The 24,599-nt window shown below is 42.9% G+C and overlaps 1 protein-coding gene across 3 annotated transcripts in view; it reads right to left on the bottom strand.

Moving 5' to 3' along the window:
- The window catches only part of ATAD2 (ATPase family AAA domain containing 2), a 94,860-nt gene extending 78,512 nt beyond the window's left edge, over positions 1–16,348 (bottom strand). For 2 of the 3 annotated variants that reach the window (XM_060195467.1, XM_060195481.1), the window contains exons 1-2: positions 15,848–16,347; positions 9,249–9,397 (exon numbers count right to left, since the gene is read on the bottom strand). In XM_060195467.1, coding sequence (XP_060051450.1) covers positions 9,249–9,397; positions 15,848–16,006 — 308 coding nt within the window. In that variant the 5' untranslated portion in view covers positions 16,007–16,347. Of the gene's footprint in view, positions 1–9,248; positions 9,398–15,847 lie in introns of all 3 variants that reach the window. The other variant, XM_060195474.1, reaches the window with a different exon arrangement.
- Positions 16,349–24,599: the final 8,251 nt, after the last annotated feature.

Below are 24,599 nucleotides of genomic sequence, written 5' to 3'. Positions count from 1 at the left end.
AGTCATTGCAATAATATCAACTTTGAGACTTTTTAAAGATAAGAAAGAATTCTTCACAAGATATATACAAATGGTCACTAAGCATATTAAGAGACCTAACATTGTCAGCCACCAAGGAAATGCAAATAATTCGCACCAAGACTGTTAAAATTAAAACCCTATGACAAGTATTGGTAAGGTCGTGGAGAAATATCATTTGTTGTTGGAAATGTAAAGTAGGTGGTCCAGGAGATGGTGCAGTGGATAAGGCTCTTAAGCATGAGGTCCTGAATTCAATCCCTGGCAGCATATGTAGCTTCTCTTCCTTTCTCATTAAAATAAATAAAATCTTGAAAGAAATGTAAGGTGGTACTTTGAAAAATGGTAAGACAATTTCTCAATGTTAAAACAGTCATCTTTTTCCTTTCTTTCTTTTGTAAAACCAAGGTTCACACATGACCAATTTTACTGATGCACTTTTTTTCAGATAGACAAAGGGAGAGACATCACAACACTCAAGTTCTCTTTATTGCCAAAGCAAACCCCCTCCGATGTGATGCTGGGGCTCGAACCTGGGTCACATGGCAATGCAGGCACGTGAGCTATCTCTCTGGTCTTTATTCAACAGTTTTACTCTTATGTGCACATCTCAAAAAAAAAATCAAAACTCTATATTCATGTTTTGTTCAGGGTCATAAAAACTGAAGGTTTATCTTCTGGACTTCAAGAAATCTGATATAACAATCATTAGGTGGAGTCCGGCAGTAGTGCAGTGGGTTAAGTGCACATGGTGCAAAGCCAAAGGACCAGTCCCCAGCTCCCCACCTGCAGGGAAGTCGCTTCACAAGTGGTGAAGCAGGTCTGCAAGTGTCTATCTTTGCCTTGCCATGTATAGTGTCGGTTCATGCCATGTATACACTATACTTGCCATGTATAGTGTATGGGAGGTGTTGTGGCATCAGTCATCCACAGTGGTGAAATCCTGGTACCAGGTGTAAAGTCTACAAAACACACACACACACACACACACACACCCAAACATACCAAGACAAAAAGGGGTCATATATCCCATTACTTTATTTACATAAAATATTCACATCAGGCAAATTCACAAGACAGGAAGTAGATTAGTAGATTTCAAGGGAGGTCATAGGAAGTGGCATGGGAAGAAAGAAGCAAATGGGGAATGGTTTAGCCAATAGAGTACATACTTTTACCACGCACAAGGACCCAGGTTCAAGTCCTAGGCCATGACATGAGAGTACCTGCATGTAGGAAGCTTCTTGAAAGAGGTGCAGTGTTGTGGTGTATCACCTTTCTCTCTCTCATACACACATATACACACACACACACACACACACACACACACGGGGGGGGGGATCTGTTAGGATTGGTAGAATTGTGCAGGGATAGAAACCCAGTTATAAAGCTGGTAGAAACAAAACTATGATAATAGGCAAAGGCTTCTTTTGAGGTTGATGAAAATATTCTGAAATTAGATAGTAGTGATGACTACATAACGCTATGAACATTATAAAATGATTGAATTGTAAACCTAAAAAAAGATAGGAATTTTCACATTATAGTAGGTATCTAAGGGTCTGGGCAGTGGCACAACTGGTTGAGCACATGTTACAATGTGCAAGGACTGACGTAGGAGCCCACGATCCCCACCTGCAGGGGTAAAGCTTTGTGAGTGATGAAGCAGCGCTACAAGTGTCTCTCTCTCTCCCTACCACCCTCTTCCTGCTTGATTTCTGGTTGTCTCTATCCAATAAATAAAGATAAAAAAATTTTAAAATATGGGAGTTGGGTGGTAGCGCAGCTGGTTAAGTGCACTTGGCGAGAAGTGCAAGGACCAGCATAAGGATCCCAGTTCGTGCCCCCGGCTCCCCACCTGCAGGGGAGCCGCTTCACAAGCGGTAAAGCAGGTCTCTCTCCCTCTCTGTCTTCCTCTCCTTTCTTCATTTCTCTCTGTCCTATCCAACAATGAAGACATCAATAATAATAATAACTACAACAACAATAAAACAAGGACAAAGGAAGTTAAATAAATTAATTAATAAAAAAATATGGGAGTCGGGCAGTAGTACAGCGGGTTAAGCACAAGTAGCACAAAGTGCAAGGATCCCGGTTGGAGTCCCAGGCTCCCCACCTGCAGGGGAGTCGTTTCACAATTAGTAAGGCAGATCTGCAGGTGTCTATCTTTCTCTCTCCCTCTCTGTCTTCCCTTCCCCTCTCCATTTCTCTCTGTCCTATCCAACAATGACATCAATAACAACAATAGAACAAGAACAACAAAAGAGAATATTTAAATAAATGTATATATGGAATCTAATATAAAAATGCCAGTTACTAATATTTATATTCATATTTTAAAGTGTACCTCTTGAGCATAAAGCCCAATAAACGTTTCATAAATTTGAATAGATGTTTTCAAAGGTAAAAATGTTGAGAACTCCCAGCACTAACTTAAATTTTTTTTTTAATTTTTTATTAGTGATTTATTATTGATTTACAAAATTATGAGATAACATGGGTATAGTTCCACACCATTCCCACCACCAAAATTTTGTGTCACCATTCCCTCCATTGTAAACTACAGCAGTTCTCCCAAGGTTACAGATATAGGTTGACTATTATTTCTATAGCTATCTATTTATATAGCTATATATATTGGGTAGGGCAGAGAGAAATGAAGATGAGGGGAAGACAGAGAGGGGGAGAAAGACACCTGCAGACCTGCTTCACCGCCTGTGAAGAAAACCCCCCTGCAGGTGGGGAGCCGGGGGCTCGAACTGGGATCCTTACGCTGGTCCTTGTACTTCGCGCCACATGCGCTTAACCCGCTGCACTATCACCCGACCCCCAGCTTTCCTATTTTTTTTTTTGCCTCCAGGGTTATTGCTGGGGCTCAGTGCCTGCACCATGAATCCATTGCTCCTGGAGGCCATTTTTTCCCCCTTTTGTTGCCCTTGTTGTAGCCTTGTTGTGGTTATTATTGTTGGTGGTTGTTGGATAGGACAGAGAGAAATGGAGGGGGGGGGAGACAGAGGAGGGAAGAAAAGATAGATACCTGGAGAACCACTTTACCGCCTGTGAAGCGACTCCCCTGCAGGTGGGGAGCCGGGGGCTTGAACCCGGATTCCTATGCCAGTCCTTGCACTTCGTAACACATGCACTACCCACTGTGCTACTGCTCGAGCCCCTAGCTTTCCTATTCTTTATCTCTCTGGGAACATGGATCCAGGGGTCATTATGGGGTGCAGAAGCTGGGAGGTCTGGTTTCTGTAATTGCTTCTCTGATAAACATGGGTATTGACAGGTTGATCCATACTCCCAGCCTGTCCCTATCTTTCCCTACTAGGGCAGGGTTCTGGAGAGGTGGCGTTCCAGGGTACATTGGGGAGATCATATGTCCGGGTGAGTCAGGTTAACATCATGGTAGCATCTCTGCAACTTTGTGTTTGGAACATGTATTCCTTTCAGTAGTCCTTGTAAGGTGGGGTTAACTGTGGCAAATTCCTTTAGTTCTTGAATATTTGAGAAAATCTTTACTTCTCCCTTATATTTGAAGGATAATTTTGTAGGATACCATATTTGTGGCTGAAATTTCCTCTTTTAGAAATTTGAATGTCATTCCAATCTCTCCTTGCCTCTAGAGTTTGTAAAGAGAAATCTGATGAAAGTCTTATAGCTCTACCTCTGTACATAGATTCTTTCCTTTCCCTAGCAGCCAGCTTGTCATTGACTTTTGATAGTTTTACAATAATGTGTCTTGGCGTTGGTCTTTTTGTATTTATAAATCTGGGTGATCATTCTGCCTCTTGGATGAGAATGTTCTGATTGTTTCCTAAGTCAGGGAGGTTCTAAGCTAAAATTGCTCTGAAAATGGACTCTGGGCCTTCGGCCTTGTCCAGTTCTTCAGATATACCTATCACTCTTATATTTGATCTTTTGATAGAGTCTGCAGTTTCACAGAGTTGCTTCAGTCTTCCTAAACCATTCTTCTCCCTCATCTTTGAAATGAAAGAGTGGGCTAGCCATATCTTCTAGATTGGAGATGATTTCTTCTGAATGTGTGGATCTACTTCCTAAGCCTTCTACCTGGGCATAGATTCAATTAGGGTGTTTTTACTCCCTGGAGTTCTGACTGAAGTTCTTCTTTCAAGATCTGAAGATTCTTAAGTGATCTCAAGTTCCTTTCTCCTGTGTTTTAATTCCATAGTAACATGCTCTTTTTTTTAATTTTTGCTTAATTTCTTGGAGGGTCCCCATAATGAGATCTGTGTAGTCTATCTCTGAGAGTCTCTCTAAATCTGTAATTCCTTAGATTTCCTATTTTATTGCTGTCTGGCTGATATGGCATAGCTGGCTGTTTAGTTCTGTTTCTCTACTTGTGCGTATTTTCTTGTGCTGGTTCCTGATAGCCAGCACGTGGTGCTATTGTAACCTCTAGGTTTCTCTTTGTATAATCTGCAGCGGGTGGGCTGGGGTGGGGGGGTGGTTGCTTTGGGCTGTCTTGTGGTCACAAATGCAGTTTTATGTTGTGTCCTTGCCTTAAATTCAGAAGGCTAAAGCCCCTTTGAGTCAAAGACAGAAGTTTTCAGCCAGTCTCTTTTCTTCTGGCACTAGGAACGTTACTTGCTTGCTGCACTTAAAGTGAAATCGCCAAAATGGCTTGGCTCAGCGCCCACACAGCCCAAAACTGTAATTTGACTTTGTTGTTCTTCACCCTGCAACTGCACACCTTTTTGTTCCACCTCACTTGAAGACCCACCAGAGGCTGCAGAACTTTCAACTGTAGATTATGACTTCAGTTGGGTCTCTTGTTCTATTTATTTGTCTTGGAAGAAGTGATTTAGTCCTAGTTATTCCATGGCCACGCCTCCCAGAAGTCTCAAAACATTTTTTTCTATTGCCAGCAGTTCTGTTGCTGGGACTTGGTGCCTGTGTGACAACCCCGGTAGTCTTTTTTATTTTTTTCTTTTCTTTCTTTCTTTCTTCTTTTAATAAAGACAGAAAGCAACTGAGAAGGAAAAGGGTAACAGAGAAGGAGTGTACTGCAGGTGGGGATTGGAGGCTTGAACCTGGTGGGTTCTTTGTGCATGGTAAAGTATGCTCCACCAAGTACCATTACCCTGCCCCCAACATCAGATTTTTGCTATGTAAATGCCAAACCAGCCAAATTAATCTGTGCTTGTACAAATCAAACTAAAAACCAGCAACATATTAACATAATGCAATATTTTGAAATAAAGATAGCCATTTGTTATGTGGATGTAATATTACTGATTTCTTTTTGTTTGTTTTACTTTTGTTTTGGCTATTGTTGTTGTTATTGCTATCATTGTTGTTGGATAGGACAGAGAGAAATTGAGAGAGGAGAAGACAGTGGAGGGGGAAAGAAAGACAGATATCTGCAGACCTGCTTCACCGCGACTCCCCTGCAGGCGGGGAGCCAGAGGCTCGAACCGGGATCCTTACGTCCTTCCTTGTGCTTCACGCCATGTGCGCTTAACCCGCTGCACTACCACCTGGCTCCCAGTATTACTGATTTCTATCAGTTTCTCTTGAGAATGGTATCTTATGCATCATACTTTAACTTTTTATTTTTTATTTTTTTACCAGAACACTGTTTAGGTATGAATTATGGTGGTGTGGGGGATTGAACCTGGTATACTGGAGCCTCAGGCATGAGAGTCTATTTGCATAATCATTATGTTATCTACCCTCCCACCCTCAATTCATCCACTTCTGATTTTGAAGTGCTCCAAACTTTTTTTTTTTTTTTTGCCTCCAGAGTTATCACTGGGGCTCGGTGTCTGCACTATGAAGCCACTGCTCATGGTGGTCATCTCCCTCCCCCCCACTGTTGTTGTTGCTATTGTTATTGGGTAGGACAGAAAGAAACTGAGAGGAGAGGAAGACAGAGAGGGGGAGAGAAAGATAGACACCTGCAGACCTGCTTCACCACTTGTGAAGCTACCCCCTGCAGATGGGAAGGCGGGGGTTCGAACCAGGATCCTTGTGCAGGTCCTTACACTATGTGTGCTTAACCTGGTAAGGCACCCACTGGCACTCCCCCTTCTGTTTTGTTTTGTTTTAAGACAGAAACAAAGAAAGCAGAGAGAGCAGCTGGGCAGTGGCACACCTGACTGAGTGCATGTATTACAGTGCATAAGGACCCAGGTTACGGAAGAAGGGCAAACGCTGGAAGAAGAAGGACCCAGGTTCAAGCCCAACCCCCACCTGCAAGGGGAAAGTTTCATGAGTAGTGAAGCGATACTACAGATGTCTCTTTTTCTCTCTTCCTCTTTATCTCACCCTTATCAATGTCTCTTTTTCTCTCTTTATCTCCCCCTCTTTTCAATTTCTATCTCTATTCAAAATAAACAAAAAAATAACTTAAAAAAGAACATGTATTTTGGGGCTTGGGCAGTGGCGCAAAGCGCAAGGCTGGCGTAAGGATCCCGGTTCTAGCCCCCGGCTCCCCACCTGCAGGGGAGTCGCTTCACAGGCGGTGAAGCAGGTCTGCAGGTGTCTGTCTTTCTCTCCCCCTCTCTGTCTTCCCCTCCTCTCTCCATTTCTCTCTGTCCTATCCAACAACAAACAACATCAACAATGGTAATAATAACTACAACGAGGCTACAACAACAAGAGCAACAAAAGGGGGAAAAAATGGCCTCCAGGAGCAGTGGATTCATGGTGCAGGCACCCAGCCCAGCAATAACCCTGGAGGAAAAAAAAAAAACAACATGTATTTTGAGGGACGGGTAGATAGCATAATGGTTATGCAAAGAGATTCTCATGCCTAAGGCTCCAAAGTCCCAGGTTCAATCCCCTGGACCACCATATGCCAGAACTGAGCAGTGCTCTGGGGCAGGGACGGACACACACGGACACACACACACACACACACACACACACAAAAGCAGAAAGCAGAGAGAGAGACCACAACACCAAACTTCATTCACTGTGGTGGGGGCTAGGCTAGAATTTGGGTCATGCACATAGCATAGCAGTATACTAGCCAAATGAGCTATTTCGCTGGCCATAGGCCAAGTGTTCTTATTTCATAAACCTGAGATATGGTAGTCATAGTAGTTGGTGCCAAATTATTTGTAAATACAAATGTAGGATCTGAAATTGTATGGTACTTCTCTATCAGGCAGTAATTCAGAGATCAGAAATCTACTTTTTCCTCAGCTCATGAAATTCATGAAATAGAATTCTCATGTAAAACTTAATAATCTCTTCCTCCATCACAAGAGACTTCAAATACCTGGACTAATTTAAACTGTATCTCATCACTTACTATTATACATTTTAACACTTCTGAAATTGGGGTGTATCTCATGGTTTAACACAGTACATTTTAGTGCTTCAGGAAAAGTGTATATATAATTGCCGCTATCTTGGATTCTATAAAAAAAAAAAAGCACTTCCTAAGTAATAAATAAAATGCAAATTAAATATGTAATAAACAAACATGAAAAAAACAGTATAAAGAAAAGAGAACAACTTGATTTATCTTAAATTCTGCTATATAAAATAGAAGGGTTCAAGACTATTAAGTTGGGCCCGGACAGTGGCACATCCAGTTAAGTGAAGATCTCACCATGCCCAAGGATAGGGTTTAAGCCCTTGCTCCCAGTTGCAGAAGAGACACTTCACAAGCAGTGAAGCAGGTCTACAGGTACTTTTCTCCCTCTCTATCTCTCCTCCCCCCCTCAATTTCTCTGTCCTGTCAAATAAAATAGAAAGGGGTGAGGGTGGGGGAATGGCCACCAGGATTAGTGGGTACAGTGATTTGCACTACCAGCACTGAGCCCCAATGATAATCCTGGTTAAAAAAAAAAAAGACTTAAAAAAAAGACTTGAGTGGTCTGGGAGGTGGCACATTGACTAAGGCACTGGACTCTCAAGAATGAGGTCCTGAGTTCAATCCCCAGCAGCACATGTACCAGAGTGATGTCTGGTTCTTTCTCTCTCTCCTATCTTTCTCAGTAATAAATAAATACTTTTAAAAAATAAAAAGACTTGAGTCAATACAAGTAATTTCTTTGTTACAGTAATTAATGTGAAGACAATTATTTCATTAAGCAACCTTTATTCTTTTTTTTAAAATCTTTATTTGTTTATTGAATAGAGATAGCCAGAAATTGAGAGGGAAGGGGGTGTTAGAGAAGGGAGAGACAGAGACACCTGCAGCACTGCTTCACCACTTGCAAAGCTTTCCCCCTGCAGATTCGAGCCCAGGTCCTTGAGCACTGCTAAGTGTGCGCTCAACCAGATGAGCCACAACCCGGCCCCAGCAACCTTTATTCCAGTTAGTATTTCCTCCCACTGATGTTAAGATCTACCAAACCATGGGAGAAATTAAGGTTTTGAGCTCACTGAGCCTAAGCCTACATATGCTTTGAACCAAAGTGAACCATAACACCAAGACCTACTTAACTCATTTATTGCAACTAACTTCTGAGTACTAAAATGATGTTCAAGTGGTCCGAGAGTAGTGCAGTGGCTTAAGCACTAGATTCTCAAACATGAGGTCCTGAGTTCAATCTCCAGCAGCAAATATACCAGAATGATGTCTGATTCTTTCTCTCTCTCCTATCTTTCTCATTAATAAATAAATAAAATCTTTTTTAAAAAATGATATTCAAGTCATCTACCTCAGAGTTCTTGAGGAAGAAGGTTAAATATACATAATGCATCTAGTTCCATTAGGGAAACAGAACAAGGTATAATCAAAACCAAAATTATCTCATTCCATCCTTGTGAAGACTGTTTTAGAGGCAGTCCAATACACAGAAATTCACAAATGACTCAACTGATGAAAAACTTGATAACAAGCAATCAGAAATACAAGTACTATTCTAAATAAAGGCTATGTATAGGCTATAAAGCAGAACCATACATCACAAGCAAGTTAGTCTTATTTAAAGTGTCTATAAGAGAACTGTTTCTATACTCTTACATTCCAAAAATTAAGTCTTTCTGAACAGGAAAATAAAAACGAACTTTACTGTGTTCATATTTGATTTTAATGCAGGAAAATACACTGGTGATATTGTCATGTCAAACAAATTATATTTGATGGTATCTTGTCAACTGGCTAAGAATATACTTAAAAATTAAATGCAAAGGGGCTAGGAGCACGCCCTCTCTTAATTTCTGTCTTCATTCAATAATAAAAAAAAAAGCAAACTCAAATTACTACTATTAAAATTATTTTGAATTAGTATTCAACCATTTTGTATTACCTTGTAAAATGTCTGCCATTAGCACATGTCTCCGTTAGTTCCAAATTTTTATCAAAACTAGAATCTGAAGAATTCTGTGCATTTTTTCTCAAAGACTTTAAAGAACGTGTCCGGTGGTAGACTTCTACTTCTTTAACCGAAGAACCATCCTTTAAGAAAAAATAAGAGTCAAGCAAGAGCAACAAAAAGGAAAATAAATATAAAAAAAAAAAATTAAAAAAAGAGTCATCTAAGTTTTTCTTTTTTAAAAAATATTTTTATTTATTTATTTATTTATTTATTAATAGAAAGAACCAGACATCTCTCTGTTACATGAGCTGATGGGGATTGAACTCGGGACCTCACACTTGAGAGTCCAATGCTTTATCCACTGTGCCACCTCCCGGTCCACTAAGTTTTTCATTAAAAAAACACAACTTAAATTTTTCCTGTTTTCTCTGATTACCAGTTTGTAGCAAATACTTTAAAAAAAAATTTTGTTAGTGATTTAACAATGGTTTATAACATCATAAAATTTACAGTTCCACAGCGTACCCACAACAGCTCTGCGTCCTCCTTCCCACCTTCAGTTCTCTCCATTTCACCCCAAAGATAACCACCGTAGTTTTCAGTCTTAGCAACAGTTTGCCTTCTTTTCTTTTACCAAGTGCATGTATTTATTTCTTTATATTGCACATATGAGCAAAGCTACCCAGTAGTTACCTTTCAGAGAATCGTAGGTCATTTGGTAACAGATACAAACTACAGCAACAAGAGTCTAAGAACACATACACCAAAGGAAAAGAACCTCAAGGTATTATGTATACGGATGAGAAAGACAAAAAGATATAGGAAAGATTAAAAAGTACTAGAGAGAAAATGAAATAATTTTAAAAGACAGAGGACTCAACACATGTGAATGTGTAATGGCACAGCGGGTTAAACGCATGTGGTGCAAAGCGCAAAGACCAGCGTAAGGATCGGGGTTTGAGCCCTGGGGCTCCCCACCTGCAGGGGAGTCGCTTCACAGGTGGTGAAGTAGGTCTGCAGGTGTCTATCTTTCTCTCCTCCTCTCTGTCTTCCCCATCTCTCTCGATTTCTCTCTGTCCTATCCAACATGACATCAATAAAAACAACAATAACAACAACACTAAAACAAGGGCCAACAAAAGAGAATAAATAAAATAAATATTAAAAAAAAAATTTCATCTAGAGGGCTGGGCGGTAGCACACCCAGTTTAGTGCACATAGTCCGAAGCACAAGGATCCCAATTGAAGCCCCCAGATCCCCACCTGCAGGGGTGGAGGTCGCTTCACAAGCAGTGAAGTAGACGTCTTTCTCCTTCTCCTTCCCTCTCAATTTCTGTCCTATCAAAAAAAAAACTGAAAAACTGGCCACAGGAGGTGTGGATTCATAATGCAGGTACCAAGCCCCAGCAATAACCCCAGAGACAAAATAAATAAACATATCATCTGCATTGTTTATATATAAATACATCTAAGAGTCTTTTTAAAAACTGTTCTCGTCTCGCCATTCTTTGCTCAGACAGCACCAGACTTTACTGCAGGAAGCATAGAAGCCACAAGAGAATAGAATGGCATAATCAAAGGTTTTTTTTTTTTTTTTTTTTCTATTTTATTTGGTAGGAAAGGGAGAGAATGAAAGAGGGAGAGGAAGAGAGGAAGAAAGGTGAGACACCTGCAGACTTGCTTCACCACTGCAGATACAGCCAGGGCTCAACCAGGATGCTTTAGCATGACATTATGTGTGTTTAACTGGTTGTGCTGTTGGCAGCCCATATTCAAGGCTTGAAAAGACAATTGCCAGCCATATACTTTAGCCTGCAAGACTATTACTCAAATGCAAAAGGCACAGTCATGACAGCACCAGGTGGAAAAAGATTCCCTGACAAACTGAGAAGACTTAATCTTCTAGGTATAAGTGAATCTTTTGATTTGTATTGTGAGTGTGGTTTGAGTTCACCTTATCTAAGCAAGTACCAGACATTAAAAAAAGCTCCTTGCTTTTTTTTTTTTTTTGCACTGCCAGTGATTCCACAGCCCCAGGCTAATTTTTTTTTCATTTTTAAATCTCAGAGGAAGAGACAGAGTTTGTATTACTGTAAACTGACAAAAATCACACTGCAATTACTGTCTAAAGCCAAGTTACACATTAGCTCCTGAAGAAATATTGATCACCAAAAGTAAAAAAAAAATCTCCTTCCTTATCCCTGTTGTTTCACTGAGCTGTGAAATTTTTCTGTGCTATTATACTCTGAGTTATAAAAAAATCTGGCCATATGTTGTACATATCAGTGTCGAGCTTGGAATATCTTTGCAGACTTTAAATACATTTTTAAAATTAGTACCTTCTACATATACAGCATAACCTATGGGAGAGCACAGTGTAGGTAACCACAACCCCAGAGCTATGTACCAAGAAGCCCTCTGCTACCCTTCTTTCTGTGACTCTTTACATAAGAAACAACTCTAAATTGAAATGAATCAAAGAACCTCAGAGATAAAAATAACAAAAATAAAACAACTGCTAGAATGATGGAGGGGGACACAGAGAAGGCATAGAAGCTTTGATAGTTGGCAAGATGAAAATAAATTTAAAGACTTTTTAATTCTGTAAAAAGTAGAAAGTGGTTAACAAGTAGATAAACACAGGTACCTTCAGAACTTGAAGATAAACAAGGCCAGTCTCTGAGATTAGGTGAAAAATCCAAATTAATAAATTAGTACATATATATATATGCATTTGGCCATCTTTAAGTGACCTTTTGGGGGTCAGGTGGTGGGTGGTGCACCCAGTTAAGCACACACAGTACTAAGTGCAAGGACTCAGGTTCAAGCCCCTGCTCCCCACCTGCAGGTGTCTCTCTTCCAGCACCCCCCCCCCTGCCCCAGCAGCTTTCTCTCTGTCCTATCCAATAAAAAATGGTCGTCAGGAGCAGTAGATTCAGCCAGCCCCAGCAATAACCCTGGAGGCAAAAAAAAAAAAAAGGTGATCTTCTGTAGCAAATGCTTTAGCAATATAAAATGTGGCTAAATGGTTAAGAAATAGCCAAATAGAATAAAACTTTTGAATTGTATAACTTATTTTTTAACAAGCAACTTACAAGTGAATCAGACATTCTGAAGTAATGTTCCCAAATTAGAAGCTATTCCCATCATGTTTCCTATTGTGCTTTGATAGGTTTTGTCACTATGAATATACCACTACTGAGGACTACTCATTTCTTTAAACCCAATTCTATGCTCACTGAGTAAATGTCTTATAAATTCAGCTAAGGAGGATTTACAGAGAGGAGTAACAGGTCTCTAAAGATATAATCCTTACTATCCGGTAGTTGAAAAAGTCATGATGCGAGGGCCAGGCGGTGGTGCACCTGGTTAAGCGCACACATTACAGTGCACAAGGACAAGGGTTCAAGCCCCTAGTCCCAACCTGCAGGGGGAAAGTTTTGCAAGTGGTGAAGCAGGACTGCAGGTGTCTCTCCCTCCCCTCTAGATTTCTGACTGCCTCTATCCAAAAAAAAAAGATGAAAAATGCAAGGGAAACATAAGCAGAGGAAAGGAACATAGTCACGAGAATGGTATGTAACTCTAAATTAGGTAGCTAGGGTAAGCTTGAAAAGGTGAAGTTGTGGTAGTGATCTAAAGGACTCAGATCACTACCACTCATATTTCAGATATGCAGATACTACAGCATCAGAACGTTCCTATTGCCATGGTCCTCCCTCTGGTAAGGGGCTCTAATCCTGGCTGTGCAAATGGTAAGGCCTTCTGGGATATATATACATATATATATGAATGGGCCATGAAAATATCCAAGGTGTCAGGATTGCCCGCCCCCCCCCCCCCCCCCCCACAGAGCACTGCTCAGTTTGGGCTTATGGGGGTGGAGGGATTGAACCTGGGACGGGACTGGAGCCTCAGGCATGAGAGTCTCTGCATAACCATTATGCTACCTCCCACCAAGAAAAAGGATTACTAAAGATAGAGCAAGTGTAGAGGCTTTGGTATTCACAGCAGAGCTGGCACAGACTTCCCCTTATAAATGAGAGAACAGAAAAGGAAGCCACCTTAATGGGAAGGGCACAAAGGGCTACAGAACCACTTGTAAACTTTTGCTCTTCAACAGGAGTCACTGGAAGGTTTTTGAGCAATGTTGTGGTCAACTGTTTTGACTTCTTTAAAAAATCATTCTGGGGGGTCGGGCGGTGACGCAGTGGGTTAAGCGCACGCACGTGGCGCAAAGCGCAGGGACAGGGTGAGGATCCCCGTTTGAGCCCCCGGCTCCCCACCTGCAGGGGAGTCGCTTCATGGGCGGTGAAGCAGGTCTGCAGGTGTCTTGTCTTTCTCTCCCCCTCTCTGTCTTCCCCTCCTCTCTACATTTCTCTGTCCTATCCAACAACGAACAACATCAACAATGGCTACAATGATCACAACGAGGCTACAACAACAAGGGCAACAAAAAGGGGGAAAAATGGCCTCCAGGAGCGGTGGATTCATGGTGCAGACACTGAGCCCAGCAATAACCCTGGAGGGGAAAAAAAAATCATTGATATTGGAGAAGCACCTGTTTTGCCATGCATACACGGGTTGAAGCCTCTGGCTATTAAGAAGCACTGAAAGAAATTTCGGTGCTGTGCTATCTCTCCCTTTTTATCTGAAAAAGTCATCCTGGAGAGGTGAAGGCCCAGTGATAGATAAACATAATTAAGAAAAGACTGCTTGGTTAGATAGATGTATGTAATATATATATATATGTGTACACACACACACAGCCAGATACTGGATCCTCAATACACTTCTTGTATGTAGTGCCCTGGAAAAGAGATCAAGGTCTCAGTTTCTCATAAAGGGGGGGGGGAAGCAAACAAACAAAAAAACCCCTCAAGGTCTCATGAATGCAAGATAACAGAGAAGCTTCCCAGGTCCAGTTTTTTCCACCCTAATAGTGGTGATGGGGTGGGTAAGAGAGAGGAAAGGCATCCCAGCACTGCTCTATCATCAAACTCCTACTGGCTCTAGACTCTGGTCTCTAGACCCTAAAATACTTTAGAATTAATGCCAATAGTATATGCTATGAAGAAATAAGAGGAGTCAAGGATGTTGGCCTGAGGAATTGGAAAGATAAAGTAGCTATGAACAAAAGCTGACTGTGGTTTTAATATTAGTAGCTGGCAAACTAAAATGCCAAGTGTTCAGGTAATCTTACTTGCCTGATCATATCTAACATTCACTAAGCATGTGCTGGACATAAAACTTACTTTTTTATGATACTTTTTAAAAGCAACTTTGTTAATATAAGTGATCCGAGCGCCCTGCAGAAGTGTCTGGCCTTGTGGCCCGGGAGAACTCAGGCAGGAGGACTCCACCCCGCCACTGGATGAGCCACAAGGTTCTCTCTCCATCTCTTCTCCATTTATAAACAAATAATATTTAGAAGGAAAAGGCGCCTGGCCTGGCCTGGCCTGACCTGGCCTCCGCTGATCTCCAAGCAGCTTCTGCATTCGGACTGAACAACAAGAGCCCGAAAACCAGGAAATAAACCTGCTTTATTTGCCTTGGGGTGCAGGCTCCCTCTCCTCACAGGTCCTCATGCCCGCTGCCCACAGCACCACCAGCACCACCAGCACCAGGCACCGTAAAGTGAAGGTCGAAGGTGCTACCAGGAAATGTAGGCAGATAGTTGTAGAGATGATGACCGGCCCATGCGGGGGTGGGGGGGGCAACTGAGGGCCCAGAACCCTGGTGGTGGGGGTAAAACGGACTTATACCCCTGATGACATGTAATTTTGCAAATCAATATCAAATCATTAATAATAATAAGCTAACAGAGCTGGGGAGACAGCACCATGCTTCTGCAAAAAGACTTGTGCCTGAGGCTCCAAGGTCTCAGGTTCAATCCCCAAGCAGCACTGTCAGCCAGTCTCTCTCATTAAAATAAAAACAAAATATTAAGGGGGGACCCAAGAGGAAGACTGAACTGGGGGACACGTCCCGGCTGCGGGGCTCCCACTTACTGACCCACCTCAAGGAGACCGCACAGGCAGACACTCATGCGCGGGCCGAGAGGGGAAGTGGGGATGTCGGGATGTCTGTCTGTCTGTCCCGGGGCTAATCATGCAACCTGCTGCGGGCTCGGTGGGCTCTCGCTACGGGGCTTCTCTGAGGGGGTGTGAGGCCCCCCGAGTGATCTCTCTCCATGCTCAGGGTCCCCCAAAGCGTGCACCCCGTTTGGGGCAGGCCGTTGAGTGGCAGCTGGGGAGCCCCCTCCCGGGGGGGGCAAGGACTTTGGGGGTGCGGGGCCCTCGAGGGGCATCTCTCCATGTCGGGGTCCCCCAAAGTGTGCACCCCGCACGGGGCCAGCCGTCGAGAGGCGGGTGACCCCCTCGGGGAACAAGGACACTGGGGGGCGCGTGGGCCGTGGGCAGCCCAGCGGACTCGCGGTTCCTCCAGAGCAGAAGCGGCTATTTCCGCGCCGCTGAAGCGGCCGGCCGCCCCCCCCCCACCCCGAGCCCCAGCAGCCTTCCACCCCCGCCCCCACTGCCAACTGTCACCCCGGGACGCCGGGCACCCTCGGGCGGGCCCCGGCCGGTACTCACGCGCGCGGGGACGACGGGCTGCTCGGCGGCGGCGGCCGAACGGAGCCGCCTCCGGCTGATGTGCCCCAGGCTGAGGAACTCGGCCGACAGGTCCAGCGAGTCCACGGCCGACTCGGTGGAGTGGCTGTGCTGCTCCAGGCTGCTGCGAAGGACCACCATCTTCCTGGCTCCCGGCCCCCGCCGTCCACCACGGGAAACGAGACCGAAACGCCGCGGCCGCTACTCCAGCTCTGCCTCGCTCTGAATTCTGGCGCCACAAGCTCCGCGCCCGCGGCCGCAGCTCGCGCCCCGAATCCCTCCGCCCCCGCTCCACCCGGCGGTCTCAGAACTCTCCTCCCATTGGCAGGACGGAGGACTTAGGACCGGCGGGCAAAGTCACGCGCGCCCCGGCGGCCGAGGAGCCAAGCGGACGGCGCCGAGAGGACGCTGACTTCTTTCTCCGAGCTAGTTCCGGCTCGTTGGACTTGGCGGAGGGAGACAGCGGATGGGGAAGAGAACTCTTGTTTGGAATTTTGGCGCGTGGACCGCCGAGGGGGAAGGGAGGCTCGGCCTGCTCTGATTGGCTGGCGGGAGGCTGAGGCTCCTCCTCCCGCCGCCCCTCCCAGCACCTGCCAACAACTTCCCGCCAGCGGGGATTCAAAAACAAAACCGAGCACTTGGCCTTTGACAGGTCTTTGACTCTTGGGTACTTGAGTGTTTTTAATTGAAAGAAAGACTTTAAGTCGATTAATCAAAGCAAATTAACTACCAAAAGAAAACAGGGCGGGAGTAGAAATCATAATGGTCATGCAAAGAGACTCTCATGCCTGAGGCTCCAAAGTCCCAGGTTCAGTCCCCTGCACCACCATAAGCCAAAACTGAGCAGTGCTCCGGAAATAAGAAGAAGAAAGAGAAAATAAATAAAAGGGGGGAAAAAAAGAGCTAAAAAAAAAATCACCGGGGCTGGGTGGTGGTGTACCTGGTTGAACGCACATGTTACAATGTGCAAGGGTCTGGGTTCCAGTCCCCGGTCCCTACCTGCAGGGGGAAAGCTTTGCAAGTGGTGAAGCAGGACTGCAGGTGTCTCTCTCCCTCTCTCTGTCCCCCTCCCTTCTTGATTTCTGACTGTCTATATCCAATAAATAAAGATAATACAAAAAAAACACCAAGTTAATATATTGTAGTTAAGGATGCAGGTTCAGTACCTTGGACTACCACAATCCCAGTATACTATCTTGAATAAATGATTCACCCCACTGGATCTTAATTTCCTCCTCTTGAAATTGACTACAATAATAGCACCTTAGGTTCTAGGACATTATTCTACTGTAAAACTGTACCCACACATAGTTACAGAAAATGCCTCCTCTAAGGCTACAGAACTTCTTGACTACTTTAAAATACATACCATCCTGAGCAATCAAATGTGAAAGGAATCCTAATGAAGCAGAAACAAAAGCTATTTATTGATTTGAGTAACTATTTCCTTAATCTGACATTTATTAAATATTTATTGAGTATCTATTATGTAACAGGTATTATTATTTTAAGCACTGGGATTGCAGCAGTAAATAAAAAGAGTAAAATGCCCTTATAGAAGAACTTAATTTTTGATAGAAGGAGAGAACAAACGAATGATATATTTGTTAAGAGGTGGTAGGGGCTTGAGGGAAAAATAAAGTAGGGAAGGGAAGTGTGCAACTTTAAACAAAGTAATTAGAGATGGTCTCACAGAGAGGCATAAGCAAAAACCTAAAGATTACTTCTGTCCTGAAGAAGAAGGCTGTAGGCAGAGAAGAGAGGACAGCTAGGCTAATCCAGTCAAGGAGGAAGGAGCCAGGACATTGCAGCCTGTGCTTAGACTTCAGTGTTGAGTCTTTGATTTTAACTGGTCCCTCCACATTTGTTGTGAGATGGAAAGATCACAGAGACTTGAATAGAGGAATGTCTATTCTGAATTTAAAAAAAAAAGTGGGGGGAGCCCTCTGGCTTCTGTGGAAAGAAAGCAATGTTTGGTCACAATAATAGTAAGACTAGAGGATGGGCGGTAGTTAAGCACACATAGTGAGAAGAGCAAGGACAGGCACAAGGATCCAGGTTCAAGCCCTGGCTCCCCACCTGCAGAGGAGTTGCTTCACAAGCAGTGAAGCAGGTCTGCAGGGGTCTTTCTCTCCCCTTCTCTGTCTTCTCCTTCTCTCTCAATTTCTCTCTGTCCTATCCAACAACAACAATAGCAGCATCAACAACACTAACAATGACAAGGGAAAAGAAGATGGCCTCCAGGAGCAGTAGATTAGTAGTGCAGGCACAGAGCCCCAGCGATAACCCTGGAGGCAAAAAAAAAAAAGTGGGGGCCGGGCATTAGTGCAGCAGGTTAAGTATACATGGCACAAAGTGCAAGGACCGGCTTAAGGATCTCAGTTCGTTGAGCCCCTGGCTCCCCCCTGCAAGGGCGTCGCTTCACTAGCGGTGAAGCAGATCTGCAGGTGTCTCTCTCCCCTCTCTCTGTCTTCCCCCCTCACGATTTCTCTCTGTCCTACCCAAAAACAATGACAGCAATAATAGTAATAACAACAACAAAAACTATAAACAACAAGGGCAACAAAAGGAAAAACTTAGCCTCCAGGAACAGTGGGTCCCTAGTGCAGGCACTGAGCCCCAGCAATAACCCTGGAGGCAAAAAAAAAAAAAAAGGGAAAAAATAGTAAGACTATATTTGTTATTGCTGTATTTATTTCTTTTAATATTTTTTAAAGTATTTACTTATTCCCTTTTGTTGTCCTTTTTTTTTTATTATTGTGTTCTTATTGATGTCGTTGTTAGATAGGACAGAGACAAAATGGAGAGAGGAGGGGAAGACAGAGAGGGGGAGAGAAAGATAGACACCAGCATACCTGCTTCACTGCCTGTGAAGCAACTCCCCTGCGAGTGGGGAGCCAGGGGCTCAAACCGGGATCCTCACTCCGGTCCTTGCTCTTCAAGCCATGGGCGCTTCACCCACTGCGCTACCGCCTGATTCCCCTTGCTGTATTTCTTAACTGTGCTTCCTTTCATTTGCTAAGTCTTGAAGACCATTGTAAGTATCCAAGAAAGAGTTAAGGGTATCATAGACCCATGTGAGTACATTGTGGCTAATGAAAAATAGCCAAATTCCAGGTAAATATGCGAGAGTTAACTGAGCATTATGGCTTATTGGATTTGAGTGTGAGAGAAAGAGGCATCAAAGATGACTCCAGTGTTTTTTTTTTTAATTTTATTTATTTATTTTCCCTTTTGTTGCCCAGCCCCAATAAAAACATTTGAAATTTTTTTCCTGTATTTATTTATTTATTTATTCCTTTTTGTTGTCCTTGTTGTTTTATTGTTGTAGTTATTATTGATGTTATTGTTGTTGGATAGGACAGAGAGAAATGGAGAGAGGAAGGGAAGACAGAGAGGGGGAGAGAAAGACAGACACCTGCAGACCTGCTTTACCACCTGTGAAGTGACTCCCCTGCAGGTGGGGAGCCGGGGGCTCAAACCAGGATCCTTATGCTGGTCCTTGCGCTTTACGCCACCTGCGCTTAACCCGCTGCGCTACTGCCTGACTCCCATAAAAACATTTTTGAAAAATAAAAGGAATAAAGAAAAAAAGTGTCCATTAGTTTTTTTTTGTTTTTTTTTACAGAGCACTATTCAGCTCTGGCTTATGGTGGTGAGGGGAACTGAACTTGGGACTTTGGAGCCTCAGGCATGAGAGTCTCTTTGCAGACCATTATACTCTTTACCCCTCCCCTAAGAACATCCTTTACCATGTGAGAGGACCTGAGTTTGAGCCCCACCACACTACATACAGAAAGGAAGATTCTGGGGAGGTGGAGTGTTGCTGTGGTGTTTTTCCTTCTGTGTCTTACACTCTATCTGGAAAAAAAAAGTCATCTGGAAGTGGTGGAATCATATAAGTACAAAACCCCAGTAAAAATCCTAGCAGAAAGGGAGTCAGGTGTAAAGATCCCAGTTCGAGCCCCAGGCTCCCCACCTGCAGAGGAGTCGCTTCACAAGCAGTGAAGTCTGCAGGTGTCTGTCTCTCTCTCCCCCTCTCTGTCTTCCCTACCTCTCTCGATTTCTCTCTGTCCTATCCAGCAACAATGACATCAATAACAATAATAATAACTACAACGGTAAAACAAGGGCAATAAAAGGGAATAAATAAATATATTTTTTTAATTCTAGCAGAAGAAAAAAGATCACATGAAAAGTATTTGTAATAAGTTGGTGAGAAACTACATAAAACATGGAACCATATGGTTCCAACTTTGTTTTTTTTTAAGTTTTTTATTTTTTTAAATATTTTATTTATTTCCTTTGTTGCCCTTGTTATTATTGTTGTTGTTATTGATGTTGTCATTGTTGGACAGCACAGAGAGAAATGGAGAGAAGAGGGGAAGACAAGAGACGGAGAAAGACAGACACCTGCAGACCTCCTTCACTGCCTATAAAGCGACTCCCCTGCAGGTGGGGAGCAGGGGGCTCAAACCCGGCTCCTTACACCCGTTCCTGTGCCTCACACCACATGCACTTAACCCGCTGCACTATGGCCCGACTCCTCCAACTTTATTTATTTATTTCTCCAGGGTTATTGCTGGGCTCAGTGCCTGCACCATGAATCCACTGCTCCTGGAGGCCATTTTCCCCCCTTTTGTTGCCCTTGTTGTTGTAGCCTCGTTGTGGTTATTATTATTACCATTGTTGATGTTGTTTGTTGTTGGGTAGGACAGAGAAAAATGGAGAGAGGAGGGGAAGACAGAGAGGGGGAGAGAAAGATAGACACCTGCAGACCTGCTTCACCACCCGTGAAGCGACTCCCCTGCAGGTGGGGAGCTGGGGGCTCGAACCGGGATCTTTACGCCTGTCCTTGCACTTTGCGCCACGTGTGCTTAACCCACTGCGCCACCAATAAAAGTCTTTATGTATGCTTGCTCTGGAGAAAACTGAGAGGGCACTACCAACAAAGTGTTAATAGTTAATTTCTTGATGGTAATTTGGTTGTTGTTTAGTTTCTTGATGCTTTTCTCAATTTTTCTGATTTTTATATCAAATGTGTATTATGTTACAATAGCCAAAAAAGTATTAAAATGAGGCTTTCCCCTATGTAAATGAAAGGAAACTTAAAATAATGTGCTCGGAGTCGGGCGGTAGCGCAGCGGGTTAAGCGCACATGGTGCAAAGCGCAAGGACCGGTGTAAGGACACCGGTTCGAGCTCTCGGCTCTCTACCTGCAGGGGAGTCACTTTACAGTCAGTGAAGCAGGTCTGCAGGTGTCTTTCTCTCTCCCTCTCTGTCTTCGCCTCCTCTCTCCATTTTCTCTCTGTCCTTTCCAACAACGATGACATCAATAAGAACAACAGTAACTATACAACAATAAAACAAGGGCAACAAAAGGGAATAAATATTTAAATAATAATAATAATGTGCTCTACAGTAACATGTGCATTTTTCTTTATGTATAGTACACCTCAGTAATTTTTTTTTTAGCCTACAGGATTATCACTGGGGCTTGGTGCCTGTACCATGAATTCACTGCTCCTGGAGGCCATTTTGTTGCCCTTGTTGTAGTTGTTATTGTTATTATAGCTGTTGTTGTTGTTGGGTAGGACAGAGAGAAATCAAGAGAGGAAAGGAAGACAGAGGAGGAGAGAAAGACACCTGTAGATCTGCTTCACTGCTTAGGAAGCGACCCCCTTGCAGGTGGAGAGCTGACGGCTCAAACCGGGATCCTTAGGCCCTATGTGCGCTTAATCTGCTGCTAGCACCCAGACCCCCTCAGTAAAAAAAATTTATAGAAAAGACCTTCAGGGCTGGGGAGTCAACATAATGGTTAAGCAAAGGGCTTTCATACCTGAGGCTCTGAAGTCCTAGGTACAGTGCTCAGCACCACCATAAGCCAGAGCTGAGAAGTACTCTAGTTTCTCTCTCTCTGAATCTCTTTCAGTAAAATAAATAGAAAAAAATACCTTTCCCCCAGAAGGTGTGATTGTGTTATATATTACACACAGAGAAAGAAACATATGTAAATATGGGGTGAGGGATGAGGGATGTTTCTATATGCCAAGGAGCACCAAGATTGCCAGTAACCAATGGGAAATTATAAGTATGGAATCAATTCTCTTTATTATTCATTTGTTTATTTATTTATTTTCCTTGCACCCTGCACTAGCTATTATAGTTAGGAATGATTTGATTTTGGAAAGGAAGATGCAGTAGAAACTAAGATTCTTATCAACAACCTTTGGCTGCTTGAGGAAGGTTAAATATTTTTTACTTCACATGTGACAAAGAGGGCTGAGGTAAGAGCTAATGACAATTCCATTACCTCAGTTGAGATGAGATCATAGGTGAGCTGTTTTCTGTTCTTTGGGAGCAAATAACATTATTTTGGACAGGGATATGTCTTTCAGTAATATTACAGATGTAATCTTGTTGAAGTTGAAGGTTAATCTCATGAATTTCCCACAAAGAGGAAAAAGCCACTAATTTAAACACTTTTCCTGGCTTTCCCATAATTTTATTTATTTATTTATTTATTTTTGCCACCAAGGTTATCACAAGAGCTCAAACCCAGTCCTTTTGCATGATAATGTGTACTCAACTGGGTATACCACTGTCTGACCCCCGAATTTGATTTTAGTTAGCCAGAGATGTTCACTGCACCCAAAAACTTAACTGTTCTGAAGACTTCAGGTCAGAAGAGAACATTTTGCCACTGGTTTTCTAAAATAGATACTGAAAAAATGAAGGTTGGACAACTATGTCAGACAGACATCCTTTCCAGACCTGAGGGCTATAGAGTTGAGAAAGAGGATACATGAGCAAAAGAAGTCAGTTGAGATATTTTTATGACAGTTTCCTTAGACTTTAACTTTGTCATCTTTACCTGAATATACTTCAATTTCTCCATTTCCTAATGTACTGTGTGGTCTACAGCTCAGGGTCTAATACCACAGACATGGCCAGATTCCTGCAGAGGGCCTGGGACCATTTCTTCCCTTCCACCACATTTTAAATATGGTGAGCACTAATAGTATTGTGCTTCATCTCAACTCAGCTCCTCATTCTCAGTTACAAACGAATTGCTCCTTCCCCACTCCAGCTCTCCTATGACATATTGCCACCTTAACATTAAACCATCACTAACAAAGGAACATTTGTAATCAAATAAATATGAGTTAAGAAGGTAGGGGAGGCCCCTTCATCTCCACTATTCCAACCTTTGGGTCCATGATTCTTCAACAATTTGTTTGGCTTTGTATGTTAACTCTCTTTTCAGCCACCAGGTTCCAGATGTCATCAGGATGCTGGCCAGGCTTCCCTGGACTGAAGACCCCACCAATGCGTCCTGGAGCTCAGCTTCCCCAGAGACTCACCCTTCTAGGGAAAGAGAGATGCAGACTGGGAGTATGGATCGACCAGTCAACGCCCATGTTCAGCGGGGAAGCAATTACAGAAGCCAGACCTCCCACCTTCTGCAACCCACAATGACCCTGGGTCCCAGAGGGATAGATAATGGGAAAGCTATTGGGGAGGGGATGGGATATGGAGATTGGGTGGCGGGAATTGTGTGGAGTTGTACCCCCCCAATCCTATGATTTTGTTAATGTCTCCTTTCTTAAATTAATTAATTAATTAAAAAAAAAGAAGGTAGGGGAGATAGTGTAATGGTTATATAGAGACTCTCATACCTGAGGTTCCAAGGTCCCAGGTTCAATCCCTCACACCATAAACCAGAGTTGAGCAGTGCTCTGGTAAAAAGCAAAGACTCTCCACCAAAAAAAAGTGTATTTTATTTTGTATTTAGTCAGATCTTTTTACTACTCCCCCCCCCACCCCTAGTGCTATTCAGCTTTGATTTAAGCTTATGGCAGGAATTAAACCTGGGACCTCAGAGCCTCAGGCATAAAATTTTTTGTTTTTTCCCACATAGTAACTATTATCTCCCCTGCCTGATTTTATTCATTTTTTATTTATTTATTTATTTATTTATTTATTTATTTATGAGAGGGATAAGAGAGGAGAGAGAAAGGACAAAACATCAACTTTTTAATAATAATATTCATTGTGGTATTGAGGTATAAGTTCATCTCTTTTTTAATTTCTTTTCTTTTTTTTCCTTTTTTTTTTAATGTTTGCTTGTTTAATTTCTATTTATTTATCTTACCAGAGCACTGCTCAGCTCCGGTTTGTGGTGGTACAGGGGATTGAACCTGGGACTTTGGAGCCTCAGGCATGAGAGTCTCTTTGCATAACCATTATGCTATCTACCCCTGCCCTCTTTTTTTCCTTTTTAAAAATGTATTTATTCCCTTTTGTTGCCCTCTTTTTAAAATTTCTTTAAAAACTTATTTATTTATTTTTACCAGAACACTGTTTACCTCTGGTTTATAGTGGTGTGGGGGGGATTGAACCTGGAACTTTGGAGCCTCAGAGATGAGAGTCTTTTTGCATAACCATTATGCTATCATTAACCCCCCAGGTCCATTTCTTTTTTTTTAATTAATTTTTTATTTTTTATTATCTTTATTTATTATTGGATATAGAGAGCCAGAAATTGGGAGGGTAGGGGGAGATAGAGAGGGAGAGAGACAGAAAAACACTTGCAGCTCTGCTTCTATTTCTTTCTTTCTTTTTTTTTTTTTCTTTTCCTCCTCCAGGGTTATTGCTGGGCTCAGTGCCTGCACCATGAATCCACCGCTCCTAGAGGCCTTTTTTTTTTTTTTTACCCCTTTTGTTGCCCTTG

This window comes from Erinaceus europaeus, chromosome 1, assembly GCF_950295315.1.
Source record: "Erinaceus europaeus chromosome 1, mEriEur2.1, whole genome shotgun sequence".
Classification (NCBI taxonomy): domain Eukaryota; kingdom Metazoa; phylum Chordata; class Mammalia; order Eulipotyphla; family Erinaceidae; genus Erinaceus; species Erinaceus europaeus.
Note: the sequence above shows the minus strand (reverse complement) of the source record. Positions and strands in the feature narration are given on the sequence as shown.